Raw genomic sequence first — 16,333 nt, forward strand, 5'->3', positions numbered from 1 at the left:
TATTTAAAACAAAATGTGTGGATCAATTAATATTGGTTTTAATGTTCTCATTTTCTCGGTTCATACATTAGATTTAAATAAGCACTCTAACTGGTCACGAATACGTGGTTGTGGTGGTGATTTAAGCGAGTTTACGAGTCACTATGTTAATGCACCATCACCCGTTATATCTGACTGTACTGCGCATGTGTCGTTCCACGTAACGTGAATGGTTGTGACAGTTCTTCTGACTCCGCCTTCATTTGATTCCTCGTCAAGAAGAAGGAACTACTATGTCGTTGACAGCAGCACTATTTAATTGCTACCAGTCCCTTGGCTACTTTTCTATTTACATTTAGTTCTTTCTTTGTTTGATCTCACCAGGCATCGCATATTCAGGCTGGTATAGGCAGGAGTTCAAGGTAACGTTATAGCTGTATTGTTTTATGATGATGACTTCAGCAAGCTTTTCTTATTTATATTAAACATAGTTGTGATTGTCATTGTTTTGTCAACTCTTTTCAGGGATGGAACATGGCAGCAACTGAAACACAGTTTATGCTAAGTGTCGGATTAATTGGTAAGCAAAGTTTTATTTCACAAGCTCTACAGCTGTTCTTTCTTTTCTTTTTAAATCTTACTCTTACACTATTAGTGTTGTTTTCCTGTGAACTTCGTCCCAGTATCATGGACTGCTGCATCACATGATAGCAGTGTGATATAAACTACCCTGTCAGGCTGGGCTCTCTATATTATACGGACCACTCATGGTCAATTTAAGTAATAATATCTGCATGCTAGGAGTCTAGGCCTAATATGTAATTGGACAATTCAATTAAATCTAATTTAATTTAATTTAATAGGCAACAAGGATCACTAAGGATTTGGCCTTTTTTAAGCACTGTCAGCAGTGAGCTGAAAAATCCTGAGGGTTGATTTTTAACTCTGAGCGTGGTGTACACATGGTCCATTTGGTTGTAACAAACATTAAAACTGAGGATTTTACTGTATACCACTAAAATAAGTGATATACCAACCTTTTGAAGAATTAAATCCTGCTGTTTTTCTTTTAGTAGTTCGTATACAACAATGTCTTGACTCTCCCCTCCCTCAGAGAAAGATGTGAATGGAGACACCCTGTGGGTGTGGAGCTTTCCCTCCGTCAGTACAGAACTGAGAGAAGTTTTGCTAAGAAAGTGCTGTCTGATGCATGACAGCCGAGGTCTCAACACCTTTGTGTTTGGTCAGTTCTGTCGTACGTGGTTCTACATCTCCACCGTTGAAGTACAGGAGCCCAGTGCCCTGAATAAGGTATAAGTAGTGCCTTTATTTTTATTTTATTTTTTAATTAATTTTTTAGCCCACAATTTTGCAACCCATTTTTTTCACCCAGTGTCAATTATCTAATGTAATCCTGGGCTTCCTCTGCCAACCTGGGGGGGCAGCGGACCTGGGGGGGGGAAGCGGACTGACCTCATGCTTCCTTCTATGCATGAGGAGTCCAAGATGCTTCTTTTCACCTGACAGGGGGGGATTTCCCCGGCCGGACGTAGCGTGTGGAGGGAACACGTTATTCCGACCAGTTCCTTTCCCCTCAATCAGGCGCCCTGGCTGGTCAGGGGGAGGTAGTGCCTTTAAATAGACACTCCCAATCATTCTATTTAAAATGATCTGAACAATAATGACTCTGGCATGAGTGGCTATTTTAATGTAACTGCATGTCTATGAAGGTTGAATTTGATTGGGTAATGTGGACCTAAAGAAAGCCTTAAATTACTTTTGTTTTTGTATGTCATTTTATTATGTAGGTCACGCATTTTTCAATAGTTGTTACAGCAAAAGACTTCAATCCTGAGAAGTATGCTGCATTCAGTAGAGTACTATGCAGGTACAGTCAGTGTACACATTAAATAATCAAAATAATGTTTCCAACTCTTCACTCTCAATGTGGTTGTAAAACACAATAATGTACTATTTCAAGATCAATTATTACAGTGGGATTCAAACAGCACTTAATATTCATGTTGCTGTGGTGTTTTGTATGTTTTATTATTCAGAATGTACAACAAACATGGCAGTCCGGTGAAAATGATGGAAGGTTACATCGCTGTCCTCACCAAAGGCTTTTGCCAGAGCGATGAAAATGGCTCATTTCTCATCAAGGATTACGATGTCAGGAAGGCATATTTAGCAGGTTCTGTAAAAGGTAAAACATTACTGTTGCTAAGAGGCCCTGAGCCATAGCCTATCAAACTTGATTGTTTTCAAATTAATCTCAGTGCACTTGAATTATGAGTCGACGTTTAGATTCAAACAGACATGTCCTATGATGAATTACTGTGTGTGTAACATGTTAGGATCATAATCCTAGTTATTGGCAGTTATTCTCTTTAGTGGCCACACCACTGGCCTACACACTGGCAATTATGTGAGGCCGATATGGCAAGCAATCTGCATGCCTGGGCTGAAATACTAGGTTTTCAAGCTAACATGTCATGTCGAAGTTCTTTTTAGCGAGTGACACAGCTGCGAGCGACAGTATAGTATACATTAGGCTTTAGCTATGTTTCACACTGCATTCAATGTGTTACTTGATTAATAAGATGGATAGATAGAAGATACCGGCTATGTACAGTATATAGCAACATAACGTTTTTGTAATTTTTGAATAAACATTTTTTCAGACAAATTTGGTCAGGATTTAGAAGGCGTTTTTAGAATCGGCCTGGTCCTAAGTCATTTAGACCTTCTCACTGTAACATAATTCAAATTAGTAGAAAGATCACAACTCTAACAACACTATTCAGATTACATCAGAGATCTAAAGAGGTTATTGCTGTGCATCATTCTCTCTTTCAGATGTTGTGTCCCAATTTGGAATGGAGACCATCATTCTATATACTGCCCTTATGCTGAAGAAAAGAATTGTTGTCCATCACCCCCGTATTGAAGCACTGCTTGAGTTTACCAGGTGAATATTGAAAGGAGAATGTAAACATCTTGGTTTACAGTTTGATAATCATTGGTAATGGATATTCAGCCATGTGACCATAATGCTATTTGATTGGTCAGAGTAAATAATGTGGTTACTGGTTATATATCTTGCGGCATTATATAGAGATTACGTTCTTAGCTTACGCATGTTTCATGAAAACTACTTTTTATGTACAGTATGTGATGTATTGCCATGCTTTTTTGTTCTTGCTTAATGTAACTCTGGAGCGTCTGCTAAATGCCTAAATTGTAAACATGATGGCTTAACGGCATTTTCCTTTACCAGTGCCATGTGGACAGCTAACTATCCACGGCCGTAATCAGTTTTGCCAATCATTTTCATTGGAATTATTTTGGATTTCCTGCCAGAGTTCTACCAGCTTTGACATGGCATAGGAAAGACTGGTCAATTCTCCACCCATATGTGCACCTGACCGACATAGAACTGGATGACCTCAAGAAATGTCCAGGTGAGGAAGACTGCTGCTTCACGGACTCAACTTTATGGCAGAAGTTGAGTTTAGTGCTTTCCGATGTGTGCTATGCTGTCGAAAGAGAAACATATTTGTGAAGAGGCTCACGCTCATGTTTAGCGATTAGCCAGTAGCCACCATCTGTATTGCCAACATTACAAATGTGAATGTATGAATCTGTGTCTTCATTCTCCCTGTAGGATATGTGGCAGGATTTACAGATCCAGAAGTGAGCAACAAATTGGACTTGTTTGATGTGTACGTGAACCTCCCAGACAGCGTCATCACAGTATCACAGAGTGCCAAAGGTGTGATTCATTCATTGCAACATGCAGTGGCGTGCACAGACATTTAGAGGGGCAGGTGCTCAAGTAAAAAAAGGGCACCTTGTGCAGCATGGAACCGGCCGGTTGCCTTAATAGTGTGAGATTTATAGATTTTGGGGCATAAATAATATATTAGAAGCTTTTTTTTAATCAAGAATTTTTTAAAGCTGTCCAGAGGGCAAGGGCAGGTGGTTAGGCTAGCACCCCCTAGTGTCTATCTGTGCACTACACTGGCAACATGAATATGTTTCCAATGACTCTTGGAATCAAATAATGAGGGTTTCTTTTTCACTGAATACCATTGTCTTTTAACAGAGGCCATGGCTATGGGAAAGCTACACAAGGACATTGGCCAATTTATTGTCCAGTCTGCAGAGGATGCCGATAGAACGGACAGTCAGGTTATCAAGGTGAGGACACACTTTGAATACCAATATGTTTATCAGTGAGACCTTTAGTAGTAGTAGATGCATAGCAATATGACACTGTCTGAAACCAGGGATGCATCATGTAGAAAATGAACCTTGTAATTTATACACTGAATATTCTGATTATGAAATGAGTAGTACATATGGACACATTTTGATACATAATAAAATAAATCAGTATACAGTAAATGGTATCAGGTACAGGTCGCCCCTAAACTAAACCATCTCGCCGACCTCATGCCGACCGCTCGGTCCGACGGTTCTTGTATTCTTTATTTTGTTTTACTGAGAATAAGGTTAGAAATAAGTTTAGGGTTATAGGTGTAGTTTTACTGGGGTTAAGTTTAGGTATAGGGTTAGGTTCAGGCATAGTTTTACTGAGGTTAAGGTTAGGAATAAGGTTAGGTTTAACCGTTTAAGCATAATTTACTTAGGTTACTTTAGGAATACCTGGCCGTGCAGTTCCGCCGGCTGTACGCCTGGGGCGAGTTGGTAAAGGGGCGAGTCCGAACAAAACATGTATTTTATATACATTTTAGGATCATGAGTTTTTGTAATTGTGCACCTTAATTTATTTACTCATTTTGTTCACAGGACATTTCTGTAAAGACAAAAGAGATACTTGCGAACTTGATTGCACTGGCAGACGAAGGAGAGAACTCTAAAATCACACTGGAGGGGTTAAAACAGCGTCACTTCCCCCCAGCAACTGAGAACTTCCTGTTTCATTTGGCGGCTGCTGAGCAACTTTTAAGAATATAACGTTGACCTACTTTCAAATTGCTTTACTACAGTATGTAAAAAAAAAAGTCATTCAAATTTTTGACATTATTGCTTATAGCAGCTTTAACATCTTAACAATATTTTTTTGTTTTAAAAAAATATATTATTTACAGCACCTTTTAATGGAATAAACTAGTCACATTCATCCTTTCTTACTTATCACCATTACACCGGCTGGCACATAAGGCAGCAACAAAGTTTCTCCACTTGCATCTGTCTTTGGCCATCTTCTGTTGTTGCTGGAGCTCCTTCTCTATCATCCTACGCCATGTCATTTTAGGCCTTCCTTTCATCCTCTTGCCTTCTGGGGTCCAGTGTAATGCGACTCTTGGGATCTCGTTGATGTCCATTCTGAGGACATGGCCAATCCATCACATTCATTCAGTCGAGATAAAAATGAATTTCTGTGCCAGCATACAGTATGTGACAGCATGTAGCTACCATTGCCAACAAGTGCAAGTGTGATATTAGCATGTTGTATATGTTTTAAGAGTCAAATATTATATTTGAGGTAATTCAACCAGGGTTTTGGAGACTGAGTATAAAAGTGTCAGGTCAGCCTACAGGTCCTGACAATGCAAAGCTACCTGTGTGCGGCCACGTGTTGCTCTGGGTGGACAGAAGTCACAATTCTTATTTTTGTCTTTTGCACCCGTTCCATTCCTCACCAGTGAATACAAAAGAATGATTGTGCTTTGATGCCTAATGGCAGCTGAAATTATAAGGATGTATTCTTTACTCAGTTGTTTTTTACAAATTAGTTATCAGATCATTAAAATGAACATAAAACAGATATGGGAAAAAATATTTTTTTTTTTATTAAAATTTTTAATAAAGTTTAATATACTAACCACGGTTCCAGTCACTTTATAATGCAATAGATCATGTAATTTGTCATGGTTTTATTATAACATGGTGCTTTCTCATTGTTCCTTTTGGCCATCTACTGCCATCTACTGGTCAAATTATCATACTGATTGATGCTTCTCTTCTGTTGAGGTTATGTTTATGTACACAATACTTGTGTACATTTCATCAACATGCCTGCAATATTTCAGATTGGACACGGTTTGTAATATAATTGCTAATTTAATAGATCAAAATTAAAGTATTTTCTATGAACTGATTAATATCTTTGAATAAATGTAATATCACAAATGTATATTTTTATTTTGAATAAATAAGAATCTACACATTTATTGCAAACTCCATTGCATGTACCAGACATGCAGTACACGAGTTAAGTTAACAAACAATTGCATTAATTATTTTGGTATTATGCAAATTACATTTGTACAAGTATTGCAAGTCTAACACCTGGATGTAGTTTTACGCCCAGGGATTTTTATTGTCACAATTCCTAATTAAGTGAAGCTAATGGCAGCTGTATTCCCTGGACAAGCAGACTTGTTAATGGCTCCTCACAATCCTCTATGATAGAACAGCTGACCATCTGCAGCCGCAGCCTGCAGATCCTTCTCCACGTTTTCCTTTTTGATCTGCAAGGTTGGATGAGGTTATGTTGAATTGCAGTCAGATGGAAGAGGACAGGACAGAAAATAAACACAAATTCACTTTTAACCCATTCTGAGTGGGAACCCCTTTTGGTGTTTTAAGCATTATGTTCTACTTTAGCCATTGAAAAATAGCAGACCTACAAGTTCGTAGCACTACGAGCTTGTAGGTCTGCTTGTAGGTATTTTTGAAAAATCGTGACAATGTGGCGCAAATCTTTGAATATATATTCTTTCAGAGCAAACGTTTTTAACTCAAATATTTGCTTCTGGGGGTCCCTGGAGCAACAGATTTTCAGATGGGGGTCGGCGGCCAAATACATATCATTCTGGGGCTCCTTGACATGAAATAGTTTGAGAACCACTGACAAAAAAGATAGGGTTTTCAGAAAACTCATGATTTAGAAGACATTTATAGAATCGTCCTCAGGTCTAAATGGGTTAACAGCCTTACCGTTCCCAGCTGTGGAAAGAGACTGAAGGAGACCGGGATCATCATGCCCAGAATAAGTGCAGTGCTGAAGTGACGTATAGGAGTCATTAACATGGGGTTCTTCTGGAAAAATCTCGTCCTGTAAGGAGTGGTTGAAATTGTTGCAACGGACCTGGGTTACTAACCAAACTGTACCGCTTTCTTCCGTCTACACCAAATTTGTTGTCAAAAACAGACGACCTATAAGCTCACAGCGTGAGTTCACAAGTTAACACGTGTTGTGAACTTGTAAAGCAGCTATTTTTGGCGAATGTTCCCCCTTGAATAGGCATGCTGGGGTTCAAGTGGTTGCAAGATGGTGTTATTCACTTAATTCCGAAGCAGGGTGGATTAACAATAGGACATTTTCAGTTGTCAACCCCTCTACTCTACAATAACATTATTTAATCATACTTAATGATTGAAATCTTCATGTAATTAAGCATCACACATAGAGCATAATGTTATCAACTATGCCTGGGAATCGCAATCTAACATTATAGTGAATACACCGGTTGGAAACAGGTAGTTACTCACCTTTTTAAGAGGAAAAGCAGGAGATTGGGAAGGGCAGCTGTTGTACCCATCAGTGTTGCTCGTGACAATGCAGTGTCCCTTACAGCCTAAACAGAGAAAGGGAAATCAATAAAATGTTGTCATTTATTCATGTAAAAAATACAAATTGTTGGATCCTTACCTTCTCTCCTGCTGCTTTAGAGATACCAACAGTGTTGCCGTCAGAATCAAACACTTGGACTCCATTCATTGACTCCTCACTTCTGACAATATACACATTGAAGGCGGCCAGAGCAGCTAGGGAGAATTATGCAGCACACTTAGATTATACCTTTGTCAATCAATTATGAGCACTCGGATGCATACAAATTGTATAGACTGGGTACATTTTCAAAAAACTCAACTCTGAAGGCAAATTTTAATTATGTTCATTTATAGCATATGGGTTTTAGGGGTAATGAGGTTTGTATTTGCTGTACTGTATGCCCAGCTCAAAAATGGCATACTGCCTCTATATATGCCAGAATTGGGATGGAACTATACCAGGCATACAAGGTTAATTTTGTCTGCCCTCAAGATGATCAGCTAACGTTTCCTAGAAAGTGCTCCTCCGACTCAGAAATGAAGATGGTAAGCCTTTCTAGCTGAGTCACGTTAGCTATTGTACAGTATAGTACCTGATAGTGTTCCACACTTCTGAGGGGCTGCCTTCACGAGGACGTCGCGGGCTGTTCCCCGCCTAAGTTTTGTGAACGATATAAAACTTTACTGCGTCTACATTGCGGTTATGTTAATTATGTAAGACGTCCACTCGAGACCGGTAAACTGCTTCGTTTTCAAGATAAAGATGCAGTACACATGGCTGGCCTGCAGATGGCCACAAAAAAAAAGAAAAAGCTTATTCTAAAGGCTATATGAAAGCGTTGGTATTTCACACAGGTGTTGCCAAATAACTAATTATCTTGATCAGATGCGCATATGCCATAGCTGCAACCTATGCTGAAAGCTTTCAGGGAGATCACCCCATGCCGTTTATTATGTATGAAAAGGTGATTCAGCCAATGCTGCAGCTGAAGGTGATTTGCATGGAATTGCATCCAGTCACGCAACAGCGAAACTGTAGGAAACGTATCTGCCGTAACACTGATGATGACTGGGAATAAGTTAATGTGTGCACATCCACCTGTATACAATATGAAAGACAGAAAGATTTGACAGCACATTATGAAAAAAGCTATTTAATAAAGCCAACCACTTTTGCTCTTTTTATCAAATTTAGTTTTTTTCTGGTAATGTATAGATACGCATGTGTGTCTACTTTCTACACCACCCGCCCCAACACTTGCTTTCAGCACTAAATAAGCACATGTTCTTAAATTCGGTCAAGTTTAGTAATATTTCACTTACCAGAGAGGGGGATTGGCAATATTGACCTAAGGAAAATCTGGAAGGGTGAGCTGATAATTCCAAGTCGATTAATGACTATTTGAGGGATTGCCTGAAACACAAGGCATAGTGATATGATGTTTGGTTAGAATTATACGTTTTATACCTTTCAACCGCTCTCAGTGGTCTATTTAAGTGTATAGTGTATATTATGTATAGGGAAAATATGAAATATAAACATTGTATAGCACACAATGTTCACTAAAGTTATACACACCCCAGCACATGTTGCATATGTAACTGATCCACCAACCAATAGAACCTGCTTCAAAGATGTCTCCATTCCCTGGTGATGTGATGTCGACATGAAGGATTAATAAAACAAAAGTGCAAAAAAAGAAAATGATATATATATATATATATATATATATATATATATATATATATATATATATTGGGGACACCAGGTTGAAAGTGAGAAATTGATAATACCTTCTCTGCAGAAGAATTTCTGTTTGCATAGTTGAATCCAGCACTGTAACTGTGAAGCAAAAACTGCAAGACACATTTCTCCTTTATATAGAGTATAAAAGTATATACAGTATATATACAGAAAGTATATACAGTATATATATATATATATATATATATATATATATATACACACACACACCACGTATTTTGTTAGTTATTTGCTGTGACATCACAGCTAGTATAAGCCACTACATCAAGCCACTGCCTGGCCGAAACACATCATTGGGGGCTGGGGTGGCGACCCACCCCCCCGGGAGTGGATGAAATCGCTACGTCATGTTGTAGTCATTGTTTTGTAGTCATCAGGCAGGAACCATCAATCTGGAACTTCCTTTTCCCTTTCTCAATAAAAGCCGCAGGCTACGAGAGCTTTTATTGATATTCTTCCGGTTTGAGGGAAAGGAACTTTCTGATGATGGTTCCTGCCTATTGACTACAAAACAATGACTACAACATGACGTAGCGATATCATCCGCTCTAGACCGGTTCACACGGCAATTTTGTAACACAGACCAGGCTTTCCTCCGAGGTGGAAAGCCTGGTGAATTATGTTTTTAGAAACATAATTCAAGACCTACCTGCCAAAACAATGCTGGTTGGACTCCTCTATGTGGAAGAAGGCTTAAAACAACCTGAAAAACCAAACAAAAAAGTCAAAACAAAAAGAAACACAGACTTTTCATTAACATCAAATGCAATGCCCACATTGTAAAAGTATTTACTGCTGTTATTTCTTTAATAACACTTACCAAAGGGGCTGATATTGGTAATAAAGCTAGAAAGAAGAATACACAGTAAAAAGGCATATTATCAGCTGCAGTCATTCAACCACACGGTACTATAGTGTGAAATACAATAATACTCATCACAAAAGGTGCAAAATATGCACAGCGCCAACATTGCTCTGCATAACATAACAAACAAAACCAACTCTACCCGGAGGACGGAACCCTATGGGGATTACAGCACCAGAATCAGCATGTACAGAGGACTGTGAAGAGAATAATAAGAGACAATGTTTTATATAGTTTAAATTACATTAGAATTCTAAAATTAATCTAAAGTTTTGATGATGTCATCATGGCCCGTAGCACTTGCCCTAGCCCCTTAGATAGCACTTTATGTAGACTTAGATAGCATTTTATACAGACTTATAGCATGTTACGTAGACAGCACTAGAATTGCATTTTATGTAGTCATAGCACTTTATAGTATATATGTATAGTATAGTATAGTATAGTATAGTATAGTATAGTATAGTATAGTATAGTATAGTATAGTATGTATAGTTTCATTATATAGATATTCCACGGTTACGTATGTTCATAACTACTTTTTATGTATGTGATGTATTGCCATGCTTTTTGTTCTTGCTTACTGCAAATCGTTCTGGATTAAGAGCGTCTGCTAAATGCCTAAATTGTAAATTGTTCATGCGGGCAGATATGCTGTAATAACTGTTGTCTTTTGTTATTCTATTGTTACTTACCATAGAAAGAGCCCATGCATGTTCATCCTGGAAGAGGAGACATAACTGGTTTTATGCATCAGGACAGACATCAAAGAAAAACTATTAGCTGGTAGAATACTAGCCCTAGAATGTCTACAGTTAGTACAGTATTCCACATACAGGAGCCATAGATCAGTGTCATGATTTGCGGTTGCAGCGGTAGAACGGCGGCATAAATGTGATAAATGTACTCGCCCATTAAATAATTCCAAAGACGTGGAGTGAGGTATTGTCCTCCATGTGAAACTAGAGGACTCCACATCTTTGTACAAACGGAGCATTTATCACATTTATGCCGCCGTTCTACCGCTGCAACCACAAGTCATGACACTGATCTATGGCTCCTGTAAGTGGAATACTGTACCAACTGTATGTAACAACAGAGACATTCTAGGGCTAGTAGAATACTATAGAGACTATTTCTATCATTCTTAGGCCTACCCTTTCTCGTTGTTTTTCTCCACTTATGAAGACAGCACGTGCATTCTGTATTTCAGCCTGAAGAGAACAATCGTAATTTGACACATGACAATGATACATTACTGTTGTTATGTATCATTATTATCATTGTTGATATTACTACTGCATGGAGTGGAGTGGATACTATACTCACATCAGAGGAGAACAAACAACTAGGATCCAGAAGATTAAGACAGATCCGCAGTCGACTGAAGAATGACTGCAATTAAAAGAACATTCATTTAAGTATAATATCCTCATTCCTTAACCAATGGGATGGCATGATCCCATACTGTATCAACATCAATGATATAAACTTGATGAATTGAAAATGGTGGGCCCTATTGTAAACAAGTGTAATGCTTTATGGTGTCGTCCACTCACAGTTAACAGTTTTTGTATTGAGTTGTACTTGAAATGTACTGTAATTCTGCAAACTGTTAATAAATCAATCAATTAAAAAAAAAACTAAACATAAACAATGATGCGTAGCAACGTTACCTTTCCCTCATTTTTCCAGTGCAATAGATTAGGATCCATTCGGTTGTCTGTTCTGACTATGGACTAATACTATGGCAAAAAAGGTGCAAGATAATATTAAATGAGCAATTATTGATCATGCATTCATTGCATCGATTCGAGGTCATATTCATTCTTCCACTTCCGCAATGAGAATCAAACACATGGCCATTGTAGGCGTGTTTTCCAGCTTGTGCCATAGTACTTCTAAAAGCTGCGCAAAGTATCATTTGCATCACTGCACTGCAATTCGACGTCTTCTAGGACGTCACAGCTCAGCTGCTCTCATAATCCAACATGGCGACCACCATTGGAAGACTGCTCAGGACCTCTGTGAGTGACAATGAAGTTACTGTCTGTTTTAAAAGTGTTTATTCGATGTTTGTAAGTAAAAGTAGTGTTGATAAACTGGACGTGACCATAATAAATACATGTTGTCGTTCATGCATGCGTCACTGAAGTCTTGTCACTCACAGTTGACAAGTGTCGCGAGCGCGTGAATCATTCATTATACTAGCGTTATGAGTTCTGTTCTGTTTGAGTAAATAAATAATACATTAACGTTTAAATAAACGTCTTAAAGTACACGTATTGCTATAATAATCCCTTATCTTGACATAGATAAATAATTGACATTCTGACTCTTTTTTTCTTAGGCAAGAGTTGCTGCAGGAGGACTGAAAGTTGCATCACTCAGTCCCCATGGAGCCTCAGTCTGTTCTACTGTCCACAGAGCCTGTCTGTCAACCAGTATGTACTGTATTTATTGATTGATAACATATTCACCTGTCAACCAGTATGTACTGTATTTATTGATAACATATTCATCTAGTCTGTCAACCAGTATGTACTGTATTGATTGATAACATGTTCACCTAGTCTGTCAACCACCACTACTATAGTTTACTTGCCAGCCCCATTGTGAACTCGGACATGTTGAGTACACCAGGGTTTTATGTTAGAAATGTTGACTATGGGTCCCCAGTATGTAGAATCTGCCGTCTGTATGTGACCATACCATTAACAACCTATAGAAGGGGGGAAAAATCATCATGCTTTATGTTGCATGTGACATGTCAAACTAGGGGGTTGTCATGATGCTGAATCCATTCCAAGCATTAGTTTTGCAAAAAGAAACACTCATTGGGCTAAAAACGGCCATAGCCAGAAACTAGTTCATATTCACTTATTGTGAAGCACTATGTACTGTATAATAATGGCAAAGATTATATTCACTTCTGTATATATTGTAATGTTAGCCACAATTTGCAACTCTAGATTTTTTTATAATGGGATGAATCTAGAGTTGCAATACCCTCCATTGACTCCCCCACTCATCCAAATTGCTTTTGCGATCTGCTTGTCTTAAATTACGGTTTAAATGACGAAATGACAGTTATTTATGTCAAATATCTATTACGTTTAGATTCTACAAGTGTGTCTACATTTCACCAGATGATAATTCATTCCAGGGCAAATAAAAATATATCATGCAAGCATGCTTTTAACCAATTCTGGGCGAGAACCCCATTTGGTGTTTGTGCATTGTGTTATACTTTAGCTATTGAGAAATAGTAGATCTACAAGCTCATAGCGCGGCACCGAGTGCCGCACTACGAGCTTGTAGGTCTGCTATTTTTGAAAAATCGTGAAAATGGTGCAAATCTTATATCAATATCAAATATATATTCTTTCAGAGCGAACATTTTTAACTCAAATCTTTGCTTCTGGGTGGTCCCTGGAACTACATATTTTCAGATGGGGTCGGCGACCAATTACATATCATTTTTGGGGTCCTTGACATGAAATATTGAGCACCACTGATACAGAAACATAGGTATTTCAGAAAACGGTCAGAATTTAGAAGACATTTTTTAAATCTCGACGTCAGGCCTAAATGGGTTAAAAAAATAATTAATTTCCATAGGATAATATGCATTAATAAATTCTAATTGCCTCTTCCAGGTGCTGTCAGATTCGCCCCAGCTGTCACTCAGCCGGCACCGCATTTTAAAGCTACAGCTGTCCACAATGGAGAGTTCAAGGAGATGACCCTGGATGACTTTAAGGGCAAATACCTGGTCCTGTTCTTCTACCCCCTGGATTTGTGAGTCATTGTGTTCATTCTCAAACATACACAGTATTATACTGTAATAACACCATTGTGCTTTGAATGCATTAAAGCACTTCTCTAATTTTCTCTTTCTATCTTACCTTAATAAATACTTATGCTTAGCATCTTGTTTGTTTTTATCATTTTGGTAGATTTGAGCACATTCATGTTCTATCATTGCTGTGAAATCTCAATTTGTGGGGGTTTTTTTCGTAGCACATTTGTGTGCCCAACAGAGATCATCTCGTTCAGTGACAAGGCCAGTGAGTTTCATGACATCAACTGTGAGGTGGTGGGGGTGTCTGTGGACTCTCACTTCACCCACCTGGCATGGATTAATACACCACGCAAGGTACACTTAAATTAAAATGAATTACATAATTAATCTATTCACTCATTATTGTGCTAAGCATGGTTATTCTAATCTAGCCACTAGAGGGTCTTAGCCATATATATACAGATACATACATATATGTATGCAAGCACCTGACGAAGCCAAACGGCGAAACGCGTCGTGCAATAAAGAAATGAAGCATAACTAATCTTGTCCTGAGTCTCTGGAGTGTGCGGTCCCTTCCTTTTCCCTTGGGAAGTTCTCTTTGGCCTGCATATATATATATATATATATATATATATATATATATATATATATATATATATATATATATATATATATATATAGTTTTTTATTTTTTTAAATGGCTGATCTACAAGCTCACAGTTCATCACATCGCAACAGGTTGTGAGCTTGTACATCTGCTATTTTTAAATTGTTTTGAAATGTTCGCCTAAAGCCCAAGTCCTCCCTTTATGGTTGGTCGTTTCTGGTAGTGGTTGTCATAACCACTTGTATTGACTTCTGAAACTCATACTAATGTGTCCTGTTAGACTGGAGGCCTGGGCCACATCAACATCCCCCTGCTTGCTGACCTCACAAAGCAGGTTTCTAAAGACTACGGGGTTCTTCTGGAAGGTCCAGGCATTGCACTGAGGTACAGTGTGTTCATCATGTTGCCTAGACATAAGAATGGATGTCAAACTTTGAGCATTGCTTTGGAGCCCAGTAATATTACATACTAAACCGTTAATTCCATTGTGACTTGTTATTTCCCTCAGAGGGTTGTTTCTCATTGATCCACAAGGTGTGGTTAGGCACATGAGCGTGAATGACCTGCCAGTAGGTCGCAGTGTGGAGGAAACCCTTCGTCTAGTAAAGGCGTTCCAGTTTGTGGAGACCCATGGGGAAGTGTGTCCAGCTAGCTGGACTCCAGACTCTCCTACAGTGAGTTACTTCAGTAAATTGACAAACATAGATATTGCTTAGACATTACAAGGACTGTGGCGATACAAGTATTTATTTTGCAGACATAATCTCATGTTAAAACTAAAAGCAAATATGAATTAATGCTCTTGAATACTAACATTGCATTAAATGTGCATTCAACCAATACTTTTTTTTTTTAGATCAAGCCAACCCCTGAAGGTTCAAAGGAGTATTTTGAAACGGTCAACTAATGAAGACATCAACTCACAGCTCTTACTAAAAAAGAAAAGTGAATGTTCTGTTTTAAGAGGAATGCCACCCTGTTGCTCTTGTATTCATTGAAAAGTTGCTTACCTACTTAATTCAGCATACATCGCACAATGCTGTTGCTTGCTGAAAATAGGTTCTTGTCGGCAAGCGACATAAACTTACTTCACAGCTAGCTCTCAATATTGTCAGTCCAGACGATCCAAACTATTGCACAAAGCTCCAGTGTACTGATTTAAGGTCTTTGCAGATGAGGGTCTGATGGAAATAGTTAAACAGGGAAAGCTGGTTTCTTTAGCTTCATTTTTTGTAAGTATCATTGTCTAGCTGGTAAAATAGGTATTCACCATTGAGGTAGAAGTATGCCATTGTGAGGTATACCCATATCCTACTGTTTTTTGTTGTTCAGATATTGCGTTGTCCAGCAACATGTTTTCTTTGATCTGGTAAATTGTTTGCATTGGTATTCCCTTTTAAATACTAGTTCACAATTAAAAGTTGCATCTGTTCATACTCAAGTCTGTAATAAATATATTCTTTATAAATGGATCTTTTCTTTGCCAGTTAATTTTTGCACAATGAACAATGCATAGCCTAATTATTCTTGAATAAAACAATTACCGATGGGTTACTCCCACTGGTGCAGTAATGTTTTCAAATGTATAGTTTTAATAACTTAAAATATTACCCAATTAGTGGTGCCACCATTTTTAATACCATTTCGAATAGCAACATTTCAATATGCTTTGGAGTTTAGCTGAAATCCCTGCATACAGCAGTTTACCTTTGGTTATAT

At 38.2% G+C, this 16,333-nt stretch overlaps 4 protein-coding genes across 4 annotated transcripts in view; 2 read left to right on the forward strand and 2 right to left on the reverse strand.

The window, feature by feature from the left end:
• LOC306931117 (lysophosphatidylserine lipase ABHD12-like) overlaps positions 1–16,333 on the reverse strand; it is a 41,949-nt gene that overhangs the window by 1,516 nt on the left and 24,100 nt on the right. The gene's annotated exons all lie outside the window — the stretch shown is intronic.
• On the forward strand, positions 213–5,128 carry dennd10 (DENN domain containing 10). The gene is made up of 10 exons (XM_079511557.1): positions 213–401; positions 505–559; positions 1,094–1,290; positions 1,788–1,867; positions 2,037–2,185; positions 2,839–2,950; positions 3,343–3,443; positions 3,647–3,754; positions 4,088–4,182; positions 4,795–5,128. Exons 2-10 carry the CDS (start codon positions 514–516, stop codon positions 4,960–4,962), a joined length of 1,056 nt encoding a protein of 351 aa, XP_079367683.1. The 5' UTR covers positions 213–401; positions 505–513; the 3' UTR covers positions 4,963–5,128.
• sfxn4 (sideroflexin 4) lies at positions 6,338–12,064 on the reverse strand. The gene is made up of 14 exons (XM_079511558.1): positions 11,876–12,064; positions 11,529–11,594; positions 11,357–11,413; positions 10,895–10,921; positions 10,342–10,396; positions 10,155–10,180; positions 9,984–10,037; positions 9,364–9,426; positions 9,149–9,217; positions 8,893–8,983; positions 7,667–7,782; positions 7,507–7,592; positions 6,952–7,069; positions 6,338–6,482 (listed from the first exon to the last, which is right to left on the reverse strand). The coding sequence occupies exons 1-14, from the start codon at positions 11,912–11,914 to the stop codon at positions 6,405–6,407; spliced, it is 945 nt and encodes a 314-aa protein (XP_079367684.1). The 5' UTR covers positions 11,915–12,064; the 3' UTR covers positions 6,338–6,404.
• Positions 12,147–16,086, forward strand: prdx3 (peroxiredoxin 3). Its single transcript, XM_079511681.1, has 8 exons — positions 12,147–12,226; positions 12,550–12,643; positions 13,859–14,000; positions 14,223–14,358; positions 14,895–14,998; positions 15,123–15,288; positions 15,471–15,519; positions 15,553–16,086. Coding segments are annotated over exons 1-8 (729 nt in total). The 5' UTR covers positions 12,147–12,190; the 3' UTR covers positions 15,555–16,086.

The sequence above is a fragment of the Electrona antarctica genome, assembly GCF_951216825.1.
Source record: "Electrona antarctica genome assembly, chromosome: 10".
Classification (NCBI taxonomy): Eukaryota; Metazoa; Chordata; class Actinopteri; order Myctophiformes; family Myctophidae; genus Electrona; species Electrona antarctica.